Source organism: Lissotriton vulgaris, chromosome 5 (assembly GCF_964263255.1).
Source record: "Lissotriton vulgaris chromosome 5, aLisVul1.2, whole genome shotgun sequence".
Lineage (NCBI taxonomy): Eukaryota > Metazoa > Chordata > Amphibia > Caudata > Salamandridae > Lissotriton > Lissotriton vulgaris.
Window position 1 is genome coordinate 1684199109 of NC_141693.1, and position 17575 is coordinate 1684216683.

Sequence of the window (17575 nt, forward strand, 5' to 3'; positions counted from 1 at the left end):
TTCTGGGAGACAGGAGGAGGGAGTAGGGGCAGAAGCTACCTGCTAGATTTGAAGAACCCGAAACAAGTACCGGCGATATTTTTGGCTTGCACCTTAAAAGAAAGGCCTTTTTCAAGCCAGATTCCTAGGCTCTTGATCTCAGACTTGGGGGCCGGAGGTTCACCCAAGCAGGGTGGCCAGAGGTTCTGCGAGAGGGAAAGCCCCTTCTGGCCAAGGAGGAGAATATCCGTCTTTGAACCATTAAGCTTCAATGACGAGCTGTTCATCCATCCTTGAATTTTTGCCAGACAATTATAGAGGTCCGAGGGTTTTTGGTTTGGGTGGGATAGAGACACCACTAATTGAGTGTCATCAGCATAGCTGATGATTTTCACTCCGAATGGGTTGACAACCTACTCCAGTGGGGACATGTAGACATTGAATAATGTCGGGCTTAAAGATGAGCCCTGGGGCACACCACAATGGAGGATGGGTTTCGGGAGAGCGGGTGTCATTCTCCCAGACCTGAAAGGAGCGGTGGCCGAGGAATGATTTGAACCAGGTCAGAGCAGTGCCTTCAACACCGATGTTCTTGAGTCGCTGGATTAAGACCCGATGGTTGACGGTGTCGAAGGCCGCACTGAGGTCCAGGAGGATCACTGCCACTGATCCTCCTGCGTCCAAAAGGGCTCTGGCCTCCTCCACTGCTGCAAGTAGGGCGATGTCGGTGCCCTGCCCTGGGCGGAATCCAGTTTGCGAGCATATGAGCAGATTGTTGGTCTCCAGATACTGTGAAAGTTTTTTATTAACTAGTTTTGCGGCAATTTTACTGGTTCCGGGGAGGAGAGAAATTGGCCTGTAGTTGGCCAAGTCCGAAGGGTCCAGGGAAGGTTTTTTGAGTAGCGCCTTGACGACAGCCGCCTTCCAGCTGGGGGTGGGGGGGGGGGGGGGGGAGGGGGGGACTACTCCCTGAAGCAGTGAGGTGTTGATGAGATGAGTGAGTGGGGGGACGATGGTGGGGGCCACTTTCTTAAGGATGCGTAGGGGGACTGAGTCCCTGGGGGATCCGCTTTTGATAGTATCCAGCGTTGTCGAGACCTCTTCAACAGTGACTGGTCCAAGAGAGATTAAACGGGAAGTGGTAGGGTTTGAGTTCATGCAGTCTTCCTCGCTAAAGTCGATAGGTGGAAGAGAGGCAAGGATTTTCTGAATCTTCTCCTCGAAGAATTTGGCCAATTTAAGGCATTTCTCTTCGGCTGCCTTGCGGTCTGGCAGATTCTTTGGTGCAGGGTCTGGGGCTTTAAGTAATTGTTTTAAAATGATGAAAGTTTCCCTGCTGGAGCAGGAGGAGTTTTCTATCCTTTCCTGAAAGAATGTACTTTTGGTGTTGCGAAGAGCGGACTTGTCGTTTTTTAAGGAGGTCCGGAAGGCATCTTTCTTGACTATCGATTTATCCTTCCTCCAAGAGCGCTCTGTTCTTTTGCACTCCTTCCGAAAGGAGGTTAAGTTCCTGAGTGTACCAGGGGGCAGGGTTCACTCTTTTAATTCGCCTGAGAGAGGAAGTTTTAGGGAGAAGTTTGTCTAGTGATGAAGTGAGCCAAGAGTTGAACTGATTATCAGCACTGGCTGAGTCGGAGACTGGGGGGGAGAGAGTGGCCCTGAGATTGGAGGCCCATTCGTCTGGCGAGAGTTTGTGGCAGCGTCGGTCAGTGACCCGGATTTTGGCCTGTTGGGTGGGTGGAATGAAGAGATTCCAAACGATAGAAATTAAGAAATGGTCTGTCCAAGGGAGGGGGGAGGGGGGGCAGGTGGTGAGGCCCGTGATGTTGGTAAAAACGGGGTCCAAAAGATGTCCTTTGTCATGGGTGGGTTCTGAGTAAACTAATCGGATGTCAAAAGATGTGAGGTCCACAAGAAGTTCGGACGCAGTAAGGTCCTTGGGGTCTGAAAGATGGAGATTGAGGTCTCCCAAGATAAGAAAATTGGGAGAAGTGGTTGCTATCTGAGTGACAGTGTCGACAAGAGCGCTTGCGAATTTCCCAGGGGTTCCCGGCGGACGGTATATCAGCAGCCCCGAGAGGGAGTGCGCGGAGGATATTTGTAAAGCAAATTGGCAGCTTTCGCACTCGTCGATATTGGCGTTGCTAGCTCTACATGCGAATTGTTCTCTGTAGATTATCGCAAGGCCACCTCCTCTGCCGAGGGGTCTGTTTTGGGATTGGATTTGATAGCCTGGGGGTAGAGCGTTAATGACATCAGAATCCGACCAGGAAGTGAGCCAAGTTTCTGTGAGGAACAAGACATCAAACTCGTGATCCTGTATCAGAAGGTGGATTTCATGAGCGTGTTTGGGGAGGGACCGACAATTGAGAAGGCCCAGCTGTAGGCCATGGTTATTTGGGGTAGTAGTGGCCGGATTACATAGGGCACAGTCAATGAAAGGTTTACCTCCCGAATGGATGTAGCTGCACTCCGGATTTTTCGACGAGTTGAGTGCTTGGAGCCTATCTCTCGTGTAGATAAGTCGTTCATCGGGAGCAACGGGCAGAGTGACTGGGCCTGGGTCCGGCTGGGCCCGGACGGGCCCAGACGGGCTTGCCTTAGGCGCGCCCGCTGCGCGAACGTGGAATGCACATCTTTTGTAGCGGGTTAGGGGCGTGGCCTCGAGAGAGTGGGCGTGGCCTAAAGACCGGCTCACTCGCTGATGGCGGCAATGTACGTTGCAATTCCGCGGCAGCGTTTATCTCGGCTGCGCGGGTGTGGCGGGGTGAAGACAAGTGCCCCAACAAGGTGCAGAGAGGGGGAGACTGGTGAGAATTAAAATTAGATCAAACAAACAATATTTTTAAAAATAGCGATTTTCGTGAACAAAGCTCCCGGCTGTGCCTCAGGAGTATAGGATCTGCGAGAGCTTGCAGTCGGCTCGGTTAAGTAGGCTGGGGGGGGGGGGGGGTGGGGGGGTGGCGTGGCCTCGAGAGAGTGGGCGTGGCCTAAAGACCAGCTCACTCGCTGATGGCGGCAATGTACGTTGCAATTCCGCGGCAGTGTTTATCTCGGCTGCGCGGGTGTGGCGGGGTGAAGACAAGTGCCCCAACAAGGTGCAGAGAGGGGGAGACTGGTGAGAATTAAAATTAGATCAAACAACAATATTTTTAAAAATAGCGATTTTCGTGAACAAAGCTCCCGGCTGTGCCTCAGGAGTATAGGATCTGCGAGAGCTTGCAGTCAGCTCGGTTAAGTAGGCTGGGGGCGTGGCCTCGAGAGAGTGGGCGTGGCCTAAATACCGGCTCACTCGCTGATGGCGGCAATGTACGTTGCAAATCCGCGGCAGCGTTTATCTCAGCTGCGCGGGTGTGGCGGGGTGAAGACAAGTGCCCCAACAAGGTGCAGAGTGGGGGAGACTGGTGAGAATTCAAATTAGATCAAACAAACAATATTTTTAAAAATAGCGATTTTCGTGAACAAAGCTCCCGGCTGTGCCTCAGGAGTATAGGATCTGCGAGAGCTTGCAGTCAGCTCGGTTAAGTAGGCTGGGGGGCGTGGCCTCGAGAGTGTGGGCGTGGCCTAAAGACCAGCTCACTCGCTGATGGCGGCAATGTAAGTTGCAATTCCGCGGCAGCGTTTATCTCGGCTGTGCGGGTGTGGCGGGGTGAAGACAAGTGCCAGCAAGAGACAATGCAAATTGCAAGACACCCAAAAGAGAAGATTGAAAGGTATTTGAAACCTTTCAACTTGCCCCACTAAAGGAACTTAGTCCAGAAGCATGTTCAGATAGCAAGCTACCTTGTTGCCGAGATGAAATCTGGGACTTCATCAGTAAGGCAAAAGGACTCCAACTGGCAGTACTCAATCTCCAAGCATATGGACGGACCATACAATTATTTGGGTAAAGGACTATACCATACTGCAGCAAAACAAAGGGTGGCCGGCAGATTGGCGCACCACCTCGCTCAGTATAGGGTGATCATAATGAGATCTCCTGCACTGTCTGCCTGACTTATGACACAGATGAGATTGACGGAATTGCATACAACAGGCCCTTAGACCAGACAACCTTGAACCTTCAGGAAACGTTAAGAGGGAAGTGTATGGCAAAAATGATAAGTTTCTGAGCTTTGTTAAAGCTTTTTCTCTGGATACGTTACCTAACTACAGGTTACTCGCCTCGTTAATTTCCAGAGGTAGCAAGCTGGATCTGGAAACATGTTCAGTAGCTCCTGTGCGCTGGCAGTGGCAACATCAGCCTTTGCTGCGACCCTTCCGTGCCGTCGAACATAAAAACAAAGCATAAAAGTGCCACTCATGTGTTAGAACTTCAGTATATTCATTGATCTTCTCAGTGCCCTCCAACATTGAGCATGACTGACAGACTGAGAACATTGATAGTGGGTGTAATTTAACTTAAAACTTTATTAACTACTGAAAGTCCACTCAACAGAATGGGAGGGAGACGGGCGGTGAGGAATCTAAAATTTGCTAGCGAAAGCATCTGAAGGAGTGTTATCTAAGGTAAGTAGCTTATCCTTCTGATGGATACTTCCAACTGCACATTCCTCACTCTGTGAATTGATTGCAAAGATTCTTCAAGGAGGAGGGTCTGAGGAGTGGACTTTATACCAGGAAGTCCTGCAGGACAGAGGGTGCTAAATAAACCTCCAGGCTGATCTGAGAATCGATACAGAAGTATCCAGTTAAAGTACAGACAGAGGCACATGTGTCCAAAACAAGGAACCCAAGCCAGTACTGTAGTTGCAGCCTTTGCCCTGGTGGAATCAGCTCCAGGGTTCTTTTCCGCAAAGGCATAACACAGTTTATTGCTAAGGACAATGCATGAAGATAGGGTGCATTTTTTATCTGCCTTTCCTTTCTGCGCATGGGCGAGTCAGACAAAGAACTGATCATCCACCTGAAATTCCATCGTCATATAAACTTAAGGGCCAATCCTGGACCCAACTGGTGTAGTCTCTCCTCTTCACTGGAGAGATGTTGCAGAGAGAAGAGAGCTGACAGCATGATGTACTGCCCCAGTAGGAAGGATGACACCACTTTTGAAAGAAAGGATGTACAAGTCCTAAGCACCAGTTTGTAAAGGAAGAAGGTAGTGTACAGAGGCCGACCAGACTATTGTAGTGAGATCATGGGATTACCTGCAGACATTGCTAAATTAGCATTAGTTAGTATATGCTTGGAAGCCTTTTTGCCGCTTTTGCACGCGTTACTATATGGCTTTATTCTCTTGGATAGACTGCTAGTGCATTTTTGCAAGCAAACTGTCTGCCTTTCACACATTTAGCTGTAAACTATGCTCCTCATCTGAACACCGTGTTCACGGTCGAAAAACAATGTATGCTGTTGATTCACTTTATGTTTTCACAAGGACAAGAGAACCCAAAAGGTATACCATAGGGACCTTGGGCAGTATCAATTTACAAAGAACAATGGTCCCTACATGTGGACAGGATAGCAAACAAAAAACAGTAAGCAATGGCAATAGAACACAGCATGGAAAACAGCCAAACAAGAAGGTTAGAATTGCCAGCATTTTGAGGGAAGCTTAGTACATAAGCAGTTAGGTTTCTTCTGCCTTTGGTATGCAGTCCTGAAGAGTAAGTTACTCAAACGTTTGCTTTTAAATTTAGGAATAAAAACAGTTGTACAAATGAATGAAACAATATAGAGGAAAACGTACGATAAAAGACGACAAAAACGTTGACAAGGGTAATAGTGGCTACAACACAAAACTTCTAAAGACATGAAATTCACAAGTTAAGGTTTTACATTAGTCTTAGCTCAAACCCCTGCCTATTCACCTAACATTAATTCACCAACCATATACTTTTCCACCATATAACATGTTTTGACCGAAACGATGCCACATCACATAATGTACATCACACATTGCACAACTTAGTGCTGTTAATGACTGCTGCACTCTAAATTAAAATGTCTATGTGTTTTAATTATACATATCATTTGTGAAACTGTAAACTCTATAATGTTGTACTTAGAAGAGTGTAAACAGGTTCGATTTTGGGAAGAGTTAGATTGCTAGGGCACTCTAATCGATAAAGGACGGCAAAGAGAAGAGTCATACATCTAGTGAGCGTAAAACATACATTTGGTTGCTCTCATTATCTGGTAATAATACTCCAGAATGCATCTCCAGATAATGGACACTCAACTTATATTTCCCATCAGCCTTTCATAGACAGTGAACAATACTTCAGGCAGTACCTACCATTGCGATGATGCAAAGGACGATGAGGCAATCAAGGACACTGCTGGGAATGATGAGGAGCATGCAGGAAGTGGCACTGAATTAGAAATAGGAACACAACACTACTTCAAAAGCGGGGGCTGCAGTCTCATCTCTTAAACGACTTTGCCCTTTTGATGTGCCCTGTTGAAGTCATGTGGGATATTATCAGTGTGTGTGCAGGCTGCTCTGTACTGTGACAGTTCCTCTCACTGGGATAGTATGGAACTCTTAATGGATGCAATGCAGCACTCTGCTTTGGGCTTGCTGTGCGTAGTGTTGCTGGTGGTCAGAGCGTGCTGTTGCTGCAAGAGAAAGGGTTTCCTGTTGTGCTGTATGGCAGATAGCAGTGTGCCCTGGCAAACATATCGTATCAACAGTACAGGCAAAAAGGGTGATGATAAAGGGTTGGAGCCGGGGTGCAGAAACCGAAGGATGACTAACCCATGTTACTGCTGCAAAACACCTGCCTTGGGAGGATTGTGTTTCAGCTAATAGATGACCTTGTTGGGAACAGCTATAGGACTACTGATGCTCTGACTGAATCTAATCAAGTTATTATGCTCCACGGACAAGAAGCACATCACAAGGATGCTGGCAAGACAAAGCAATGCATCGCTGTCAAGATGGATGATATTGCATTATTATCATCCCTGAAGATGATCAAACAGTGGTCATAGTTTTCAGCAAGACATTTCAAAGTGAAAGGAAATAGGCTGAGATGCTAATAGTTTCGCCTTTGACTCCTGTGTCCTCATCTTTGAAAAGCCACTACAGCCTATTACCCAGTCATAGCCGTTTTACTTGGTGTCTAAATGTCTTTTGATAAATTGCCTCTCTGATTCATCTCACCTGTCCCAGGGCATGTGCCACAGTTCTTCGCTCTGAAGAAAAAACTCTAATGTTTGGTAAATTATATAATTTAAATCAATTATAACTTAATTCCGGAAGGAAACAGGAGAGTGAGATAATGTCACAACGGCAGCTAACAAATTGACCTAAACTATTCCATGTTTCAAAAGGGATGCACATCTGGTGCCAGGTCAAATTGTCTGTTCACTCTCTTGCTCTTCTTGTAAGTAACATCCATACCAGATACAGTATTTGATGCAGTGAATAACCAAGAGAACCTTTAAAGACAAAGTAGGTATTTGTGACTAAAGAATGAGGGTGGGACAAGCTAGTACTTGTCATTTTGTTGCAGCAAAATAACTACAGCAACTGCAGAATGAGTTTCCCTAGTTTAAAAATACAGAACCAAATATAATCTACACTCCTTGGATATAAAGATAACATTTCCCATGATATCTCACTCTGATTGAGCACTGAGAAGACTGCACAAGCTTGTTGTTGCTTTCATCTTCTATGAATATTCTCAGTTCCCCTCATCCCTGCCCTTGGCGCTGTGCTCATGCTACCCCCTCTCTTGCATTTACCCACTGTAAAACCTTGATCAGGTAAAGTGCTCTTTTGCTGGGTTTATGCCACTGAAGACACATTCATACAGAAATACGCCCATGTAATATTCATTAAAAACTTTACAAGTATATAGCAGCTGTTTGTCATGTTTGGAGAATAAGCTGAGGCAGCTAAAAATAATTACTCAAAAGGCTCTAAAGGCTAGCAGAAACAAAATATATACCATAAGGTAATGTTATAGGGCTCTGGAGATAACTATAGCAGTGGCAATAAATACAGCCCATACATGTGCCTAATCAAGATATCTACATGCCTGCAACCAGAGAAGTGATCAAATTATGTTAGCAGTATCTCTCCCAAGACCCAGACTGTACCAACTGGCGTAGGTAGGTTAGGTTGTAGCATCTCGTAGGCCTTAACACTTTATACCTTAAGTTGTTGATGCATATTTGGAAAGGCTAGATATTTTGTTAATAATGGTTGGCCTTTATGAGAAGGTCCTGGTCAGCCAGCCTAAATACATGGATAACGCCCATTACATCAGGCATTATTAGTCAAATTCCACTAAGAGGTAATTATGGGATCCAATGTGTGATTACTAACGATAGCAACGTCTAGAGGCATGTGCTGAGGCAATGATACATAAGAGTTCCAAACTATCTTCAGTGACTTTAGAAAATCATTAAGGTCCTTCTTGCCAGGGCAAATATTTTGGACTGTACAAAGAAATTTAAAAATATAGAGAAAAACTGAAGAAAATAAACATGTTCTATATTTAAAAACGTGTTAATGTGTTTAGATGTTTAGTGCATAAGTAAGCATGTATACCATATGGAAGTTTTGAACAAAAGTTAGGGAAATGCTTACCTGGGGTCACAAAGGAACTTTGTCTTTTCACCATCCTCCCTCCAGATCAGCCACTCCCGGAAGGAAGGGTGTACAAACATACGAGTCATGTCCCGGCGTTTTATCAAGAACATGGAAAGGTTCTCCATCCGCTGCTGGAAGTCCTCCCACTCTAAAACACCCTCTACACTGCCTGCATTAATGGCCTGATAAATATGCTCATCAGTCAGAGGATGCAAAGAGGCCACAGCCACGTTTAGAAGAGGCATGACACGGTCAAAGGAAGACTGTGTAGGAAACTTCATATTGCACTGCAGTAGATAAACCTCAGATAAGGACACTGGGACAACTTTATAGCTGGAACTCTTCAGTACTAGGTAACCCTTCTCAATGAGGTCAAAAGTTAATTTCAGGTACAGGTATGACCCTTGGCTTAGGGTCTTGAGATGAGAACTCAGTTTGCCAAATGTTGTGTTATCCATTTTGCCATTGAGGGAGATGTTATTTTGGATTTCAGAGCTGCTGTGGATTCGATGCAGGATATAAGCCTGCAGATCCTGGTCTATGGCTTCATTTTCTTCCAGACGATCGAGAAAGATCCTGTGGAAGGGCAGCAATTTGGTGATTTCCTGAAATATGAGGAAAAAAAACTTTAGCAATACAGTTCAATTATTTATCCTATGTATCTCAATGGCAAGAACAACCATCACATTTATTAACAAATCTAAATTAGTTATCCTGTGTGTCTCAACGACAACAACAATGAAACTATTTGCATTACGGCATCAAGGGAAACTCCCTTTGGGAGGCTTCTTCACATCTAAAAAGTATTGACAGACCAAAGCAAACACAAGGAGATGATGGACATAGCGCTGAAACTTTTCAGACACTCACCCCCCAGTCACAGATCTGGGTTGAACCCATCATCATTCTTTGGCTCACTTTGCCACCTCAGTCCAAACCCAGCTGTATGCAAATCAGTCTTGACCTTGTGCCTCGTGGGAACAGTCCAGCCCAAACTTCCAAACCAGGTCTTCCCTGAACAGGAAACAAGCATTCTGGGACCGGTTTCGGGGTAACACCGCTGATCAGCCAGGCTAGCTTGAATCCAGTGGCAAAATGAGCAAGGGACCTATGTCTGCGCATGCAGTGCCAACTTAGGGTGAACAAGCAAACACAAGGAGATGATGGAGGGAGCACTGAGACTTTTCAGACAATCCCCAGTCACAGATCTGGGTTGAATCCACATCGTTCTTTAGCTCACTTCGCCACCTTACTTCAGACCCAGCAATATGCAAATTTGTCTTGACCCAGTGCCTCATGGGAACAGGCCAGCCTGAACTGCCAAACTAGGTCTTCCCTGAAGCGGAAACAAGCATCCTGGGACCGGTTTCGGGGTAACTCTTCATCAGCCAGGTTAGCTTGAATCCTGTGGCAAAAAGAGCAAGGGACCCATGTCTGGGCATACCCTGCTAAATAAGGGCAAACATTTTTATTTTGTATTATTAATTAAGGAACGTATCATAAAAAACTAGAGATACACCCAAACTATAGAAATACCAATGTTGGGGAAAGCATGCAAAATATGATTTTCCACATGGTACCTGGAGAGTAGTCCTGACTGTGACTATCAGCTTCAACCAAGGGGGGAACTTTCCAATGATTTTACTTAGAAAAGACACTATTGTGTCACCATAATCAGGTTTGTGAAACTCTGCTTCATTCAATCCATCTATCAGAATAATGTAATCTTCATCTGGAATCTTCCTATCTGCAAGCAGAAGAAAGCATATAAGTGCTCAATAACAGAAACATGTAATTGCCTTTATTGCATGCACATGACATGATTTTAATTTTTGGGGCAGGCAGCGGGGAGAAACTATTTGAATAGGGTTGGAAGCCTTCCAACACAAGTTACAACTTATTAGTGGTAGACAGAATTTTGAAATTCCCAGCATCAGTGGGTCTTAGGCAGATTTCACACTGTCTACTCCTCAATAACCAACTGTGCCTCACACTGATTGCATGATGATCGTCTTACCTTTGTGAAGGTTTTCCAGAGGCTCAAGCACTCCTCTCCTGAATGAAGCCATAGGATCTTGCACACAAGAGCGTAGGCTGAGCATGCTCTGAAGGTGAGGCTCACGCAGCAACTGTTCCCTGTAGGCCACCAGCTGCGGAGAGCGGCATAGCAGGGCTGCAACATTGTGTACAAACTCTGGCACCAGGCATGTGTATGCATTGTCTGCTTGGCAGTAATGATAGGCAACAACCTGTCGGAAACCAAGGAAAAGAAATGTTAGTATAACATGTTTTTTATAGCATTGTTACAAAGCATTTCAACAATAGACCTCATGGAATTACTTTTTAACATGCAGAAAAGCCATCTATTCACTGTGAAACATCCCTAGCAAAGACCATTTTGTATAACCTCTATTTATTAAATACTGTTAAGTAATATAAGGCAGTCAAAACTCAGACATCTCATTGAGCTCGATACGACAAGAGTTATTTTTCCACACATAGAAATAATTCAAGACAATGCTTTCGGCCACTCTAGCCTTCTAATGAGAATGTAATACGCAGCCTAACAAAGTCAGCATTCATTTTTTTCTTTTAAGACTTGGGGATCAATTAAGAGTGAAATGGCGCAGATTCCCCTGATTGGCTATCCCTCTGCCCGATCACGCCTGCCTGGTTTTCCTGGAGTGAGAGCCCAATTTTAGAGGCTGGAGAACCTTGGGATTGGGCTGCACGTGCAGACTGGTCCTGATTTCCGCCCAACCCTCTTCTAAGGTCTGGGTAGATTGTGTAATGCTCTACTTTGGCAGGCGCCATCCTTCCCTTCAATCTGCCACTTCGCCCCCCCCCCCATCCCCTACCTGCACCTACTCCCATCGACCACCTGTTCAGAGCAGTGGGTAAATGGCAAGGTTAAATCCTATGCAATTGAGAAATATGTGAATAATTCTGCACGGAAAATGGATCTGAATGTGTATGCCTCTTTCCTTTGGTATCAACTTATAGCTACACAGTGCTTCCAGTGTGCTGCGGCTTCGTGTTAACAGAAGTTCACAGGTGCAGAGCTTTTCTCCCAGACAGTGGTTTGCAAATTGTAATAGGGAGCTCAGAGGTCAGTGTTTCATACAGCAGAAAAAGCTTAACAGGAGTTAAATCTCCACCATGAAATAAATACAAAGAACAATAGAAAACACGACTACACCCTTTCTCAAGTGCAGACTGGCCTCATGCAAGCCTCCCCAACATGCACCAGCTCAGCTGTTGATCTCCTTTAAAAAGCTCTCCTTAACAGGCCGGAATGGCTTCAATAATGCATGAAGTACCTATAAAATAATACACCTCATTTCCCTGACCAACCCACCTTCTCCAGAAACACATATATATGAGAAATTGTATTTCAAAATACCAATATTCAGGAAACATCAAACGTTGTAAAAACCCACCTGGGGCAACATCCCAAGAATCTGGAACCTGCTACTCCTTCCTAATGTGAAACCGCATCCCTAAGATTCTTCAAATTTGGAATTCAAAACAATTTTGCTTAAGAGATTCCTCGTTAGGCAGGCCTAACTACAGCTCTCCCTTTTCCACATCACCCAGCGAACTAGCCAACATGCACACTACTCTAAGATGCTGAGACTAGATTGACAACCCAAATTACTGTACAAGAAGGAACCTAGAAATCAAGGCGGACTTTATATTCTGCGAATATTTTTTCAGTCTATGTATTCCCTCCCAAAGGAATTAGACCCTACTGGCTGTGACACTGTGTGCTTCCGCATATATTGACATATTCCTGGAAGACGATTTATTTTATTCTAAAGTGGCAGTCAGGGTTACTGGGCCCAAGTTACAATAAATTAGAGTTAATCACTACTGGTGTCCTGGGGCCACAGTACTACTGAACCCCAAACTGGATAAGCAACTACTCATCTCTACCACTTGACTCTCTTAGGATAATGAGAAAGAGCAGTGCAACATTTATTCAAGTTAGTGAGGTCAAAAAGAGGAGCGGCAGGAGAGGATGTCTGAGGACCTCTGAGTCGAAGATTCAGGTAACAAGGAGTTGTGGCAGCCTCACAGTGTGGATCTCATCATGGCCACAATCCTATCCACTTCTGGTAGCTAGACTTTCAGTCGGGCCCGCTTCATGGCGCTATTTCAGGGTGTAGCACGCCAGGTAGCCAAGCCATTCTTTAGGTCACAGTGGCATGGGATGAGCCAGGGTCAAAGTTATTCAGATCACACAAGCATAAGATGAGCCGTAGCGAACATCAGTACGGTCTAGCTGCAGTTGATGCAGTTCTTGACGTAGCAGCAATGAGCAAATCCGATTTCTCAATTCCCATCTGGAACCACAACCAGGAGAGTCCGACACCTGGGGCACACAGATCAATCTCCTTCATCCTACGGCATACCCCACTAGCATCAGGGTTTTACTGCTTCCAACTCTTCCTAGATGCTCATACATCATGCAGGACAGGTAGGTTACTTCCCTCCCTCAGCAGCCATGTTGGTATCTGGTACCTCATGCCTGAAAAGCAGCTTTTCTTTTTCCAGTAAGGAATGACTTCAAACTGGAGTTGCCCCATGTTGAGTAAGACTGTTTAATTCCTTCCTGCGCTCTTGAAAGGTTATGTGCTCGATGGAAAACATTACCCTGGTCCATAGAATAGGAAACAACTGAATAAGTGTGAGGTTTATCAGCCTATAGCTCTCCTAGTTTTGGTCAATAGGCTAATCCCAAACTTACCCTGTCTTACAGACCAGATCAATCAGGATTTATACCACTGAGGAAAGCAGCAGATAAAATCCGGCTACCCCTCCACTTGATTGAGAAAGCTAACTCCAGAAGAATTCCTCTTGCTTTCCTGTCACTGGAAAAGGTTTTAGATAGGGTCAACAGGTCATTATTTTTCCAGATGCTGATGGCGAGTGGCCTTGGTCCTAAAATTATCATTTGGATTGAAGCTAACTGCAACTAGTCAATAGTCATGGGGCTAGTTAAATGGCTTGGATTGGAGAAAGTTCAGCAGAATTGGACAACACAGCAGGGATGCTCCCATTTACCATTTCTACTTGCCAGCATTCAAGCCTCTAGTGGCCATTATTAGACAACATCCAGATATACAATGGATGCCTTTGGGGATGACCACCGCTAAATACACCAAGGGCCAGATGTAGGAGCCCTAATACAGGTCGGAAACGGCCGATTTTGTCCGTTTCCGACCGGTATTAGGGTTTTCAGATGTAGGGCATGCATTTACAGAATCGGTATTTTACCGATTCTGTATTTACCGATTCGGTAAAATTACCGAATTGGTAAATACAGACTCGGTAAAATACCGATTCTGTAAATGCAGATGTAGCTGGCACATGTTAGAGTGCCACAGGGCTTTAAGAATCGGTATTTTACCACCCAATCCAATTGGGTGGTAAAATACCGATTCCAGGTGTGCATGCACATTTGTGCATGCACACCTGTGCCATGTGACACACAGACATGCCCATCGGGCATGTATGTATCCCACATGGCACACAAGCCTGTAATTGGGGTGCCAGAGCGTGTCAAAGTGACACCCCCTGCACCCTTGCAAGAATAGGTAATTACCGAATCGGTAAATACCGATTCGGTATTCCACATTGATTCCTAAGGGGTTCAAGGCCCATAAGAATCAATGGGGGATACCGATTCGGTATTTACAGAATCGGTAAATACTGAATCTTACAGATTCGGTATTTACTGAATCAGAATTACCTAAATTTCCCCTCCTCTAATTTACCACTTCTTAAATACCGAATCGGTATGATTCGGTATTTTAGAAGTGGTAAATTAGATTTACCTACATCGGGCCCCTAGTTGCTGACGAGGTCCTACTTGCACTAGTAGAACCAGAGCAACTGGTCACAAAAGCTATGGAAATTCTGGAATTCTTCGTGAAACTCCCTAGCTTTAAAGCGAATCTTGAAACTCTGTGATGCTGGGATGATTGGTGTGTGCATACCTCTCGAAGTTGAAGGCTGATCTCACTGAGATGGGCCAACCAAAAAATTAAAAATATGGGGATATATAGAACACCAAAGTACCTCTTACTAAATGCCGCTAACTACCTGAGGTTGCTAAATACTATTACTAATGACTTACATAAATATCGCAACCAATTTTTTATTGTGGGGGGGGGGGTTGAAATTGCCGTCAAGCAGAACCTACTACCTCGATTACTTTACGTCTTTCAGACACACCTGGTGAAATTTGTCAAAAAAGGTATAGTTGCCCCGCTGAATAGGGGGTAAGAAGCCATGGATTTCATGGAAAATACCGAAAGTGAATAGAGGCTTATGGGGGCGTTGATTACCAGACATCTGAAATTGTTACCTCACGGCACATTTGTAGATCGTATTCGAGTGGTCTTTTTATGAGACTGTGTGTCACTGGATCCACATGTAAGCAGTGGCAGGCCAGCGAAAAGAGGAAGCCCCTTAGGATGCTATGTCTCAGAAATGTTAACGCCTACACTGAAGAAATTGAAAATTGGCCACTTTCCCCTCCCCCGTTCATGCCATTAGTGGGCAACCTAGATTTGGCAGCTAAAGCAATGAAGGGAAAATTCGAGCACTGTTCAGAAAGGTCTATAAGAATTTTGGTCATCCTGTTCAACAACCTTTTTTAAAAGCCTTACTATTGTGGTTTCAAAAAAATAATCGGGGATTGCCCCCGCCCCCCTTGAATTTCACTTCATAACTTATCTTCTTATAAACTTCTGATGGGATTCTTTCATTTCCGTAGCCTTAAGCACTAGCTAAGCTAATTAGGCCTGCCACAACGCCACCCGAATGGGTTTAATAATTTCTTGTAACTTTTCCTGTGTTCACTTAGCGATCTTACTATTGTCAATATATTAACTAATTTGTCATTAACATTGTATACTGCTTGATAGATAGATCTATAATGCTCATAAAGGATGATCTTGCTTAGTAGCAAGTTGCTTAGCAGATCTAAGATATCAAGTCCTATTCTGATTAGATTTGGCCTTTGCTATCCAAGCTAACATTCTCCCTGTATGCTCGTATTCTTCATAAGAATACTAACCTACAGTTCTATTGTTTAATAATTCACTAGAGGAAAGGAAAATGTTACTTACCCAGTAAGCCTCTGTTCTTGGCATGTAGAGCTGTAGATTCACATGCTTTGCATACTCCTGCCATCTAGTGTTGGTTCCGGATGTTTGCAAGTTGTTTTTCTTCAAAGAAGTCTTTTCAGTTACCAGGTAGGTGACTCCTCCTTTCGGTGATATTGTGCATGGGAATAAACTTCATTGTTAGATAGTTTTCCCCGCAGAGGGTGAGAATGGAGTTAGTAAAGGAAGAATAGATATTCCATGCTTGTATGTGTATACATATATATATATATATATATATATATATATACGAACAAATCCCTTTCCCACGGGAAGGGGAATGAGTCAGCACTCACAGGTTTCAAGTTTCCCAATTTTCTATTATTCCTTTGTCAATTTCTCCAAACAGTAACACAAACCAACGCGTTTCGCAACAGCAGTTGCTTGATCACGGTCGATTGCTAATGTGGATACTCCTCCTATATGTTTGAGGGACCCGCCTTGTATTTACGTTTACTTCCTGTTAGCCAACAGGAAGTAGCTGGGAAATGTAGTTTACATAAAAATATTACGTTAAATAAACGGTGAGATCGTGAGATATGGTTAGAACAAACAAACAGGTGATGAGAAATTATACAGTGCCTGTGTATATGTGTCATTGCTAGAATATTGCCATTACATCTCTGTAATTTCGTTACTTTGTATTCCACGGGAATAAACGCCAAAAACAAACCAACATTGTAGATTAACATATCGCCCTCTAGTGGGCAAACTCTGTACTTCCAAATAAGTTATTACCAATAAAGCCCTCCAGTGGGCAATTGTATGCGCCCCGTTTCCTTTTCATTACATCAATTATCCGATTTCTAGCATACACCACTTATAGTTTACTATTCTTTTTATATAGCCATCACCTTCAATTAGTTCCTTAAGATAGTTTTGTCTCACACACCATTTATCCTTTTGAGTTACTTTCAAAGTCCCATTGTCCATCTGAATAATTATTTAAGTCATTGCTTTCTCTATTTCAAACAAAAATCTGTTATTTTAACACAACACTCCATCAGTCCCTCATAAGTGTACATACAGTTCCTCACTCTGATTAAGGCCCCAGGGGGTCATAGTGCGGAAGTTTAGGATTTGTCGCAACTCCCTGCATCTTAGTTGTTTTTCCTGATCCCCTCCTCTTTCATGTGGCAAGATACATTCCAGGGCATATGTCTTTAGTAATGTCCAATCGCTGTTGTGTGTAGTTTCCATGTGTTTTGCGATTGCATTACTACGATCTTTATTGTTTGTTGCCCTTATAAGTTATAAGGGCAACAAACAATAAAGGGCAACAAACAATAAAGATCGTAGTAATGCAATCGCAAAACACATGGAAACTACACACAACAGCGATTGGACATTACTAAAGACACATGCCCTGGAATGTATCTTGCCACATGAAAGAGGAGAGGATCAGGAAAAACAACTAAGATGCAGGGAGTCGCGACAAATCCTAAACTTCCGCACTATGACCCCCTGGGGCCTTAATCAGAGTGAGGAACTGTATGTACACTTATGAGGGACTGATGGAGTGTTGTGTTAAAATAACAGATTTTTGTTTGAAATAGAGAAAGCAATGACTTAAATAATTATTCAGATGGACAATGGGACTTTGAAAGTAACTCAAAAGGATAAATGGTGTGTGAGACAAAACTATCTTAAGGAACTAATTGAAGGTGATGGCTATATAAAAAGAATAGTAAACTATAAGTGGTGTATGCTAGAAATCGGATAATTGATGTAATGAAAAGGAAACGGGGCGCATACAATTGCCCACTGGAGGGCTTTATTGGTAATAACTTATTTGGAAGTACAGAGTTTGCCCACTAGAGGGCGATATGTTAATCTACAATGTTGGTTTGTTTTTGGCGTTTATTCCCGTGGAATA

General features: G+C 44.1%; 1 protein-coding gene across 2 annotated transcripts in view; it reads right to left on the reverse strand.

The window, feature by feature from the left end:
• TANC2 (tetratricopeptide repeat, ankyrin repeat and coiled-coil containing 2) overlaps positions 1-17575 on the reverse strand; it is a 2475706-nt gene that overhangs the window by 403341 nt on the left and 2054790 nt on the right. For both annotated transcript variants that reach the window (XM_086923824.1, XM_086923825.1), the window contains 3 exons: positions 10542-10773; positions 10105-10271; positions 8522-9129 (listed from right to left, as the gene is read on the reverse strand). In XM_086923824.1, coding sequence (XP_086779950.1) covers positions 8522-9129; positions 10105-10271; positions 10542-10773 — 1007 coding nt within the window. The remainder of the gene's footprint in view (positions 1-8521; positions 9130-10104; positions 10272-10541; positions 10774-17575) is intronic.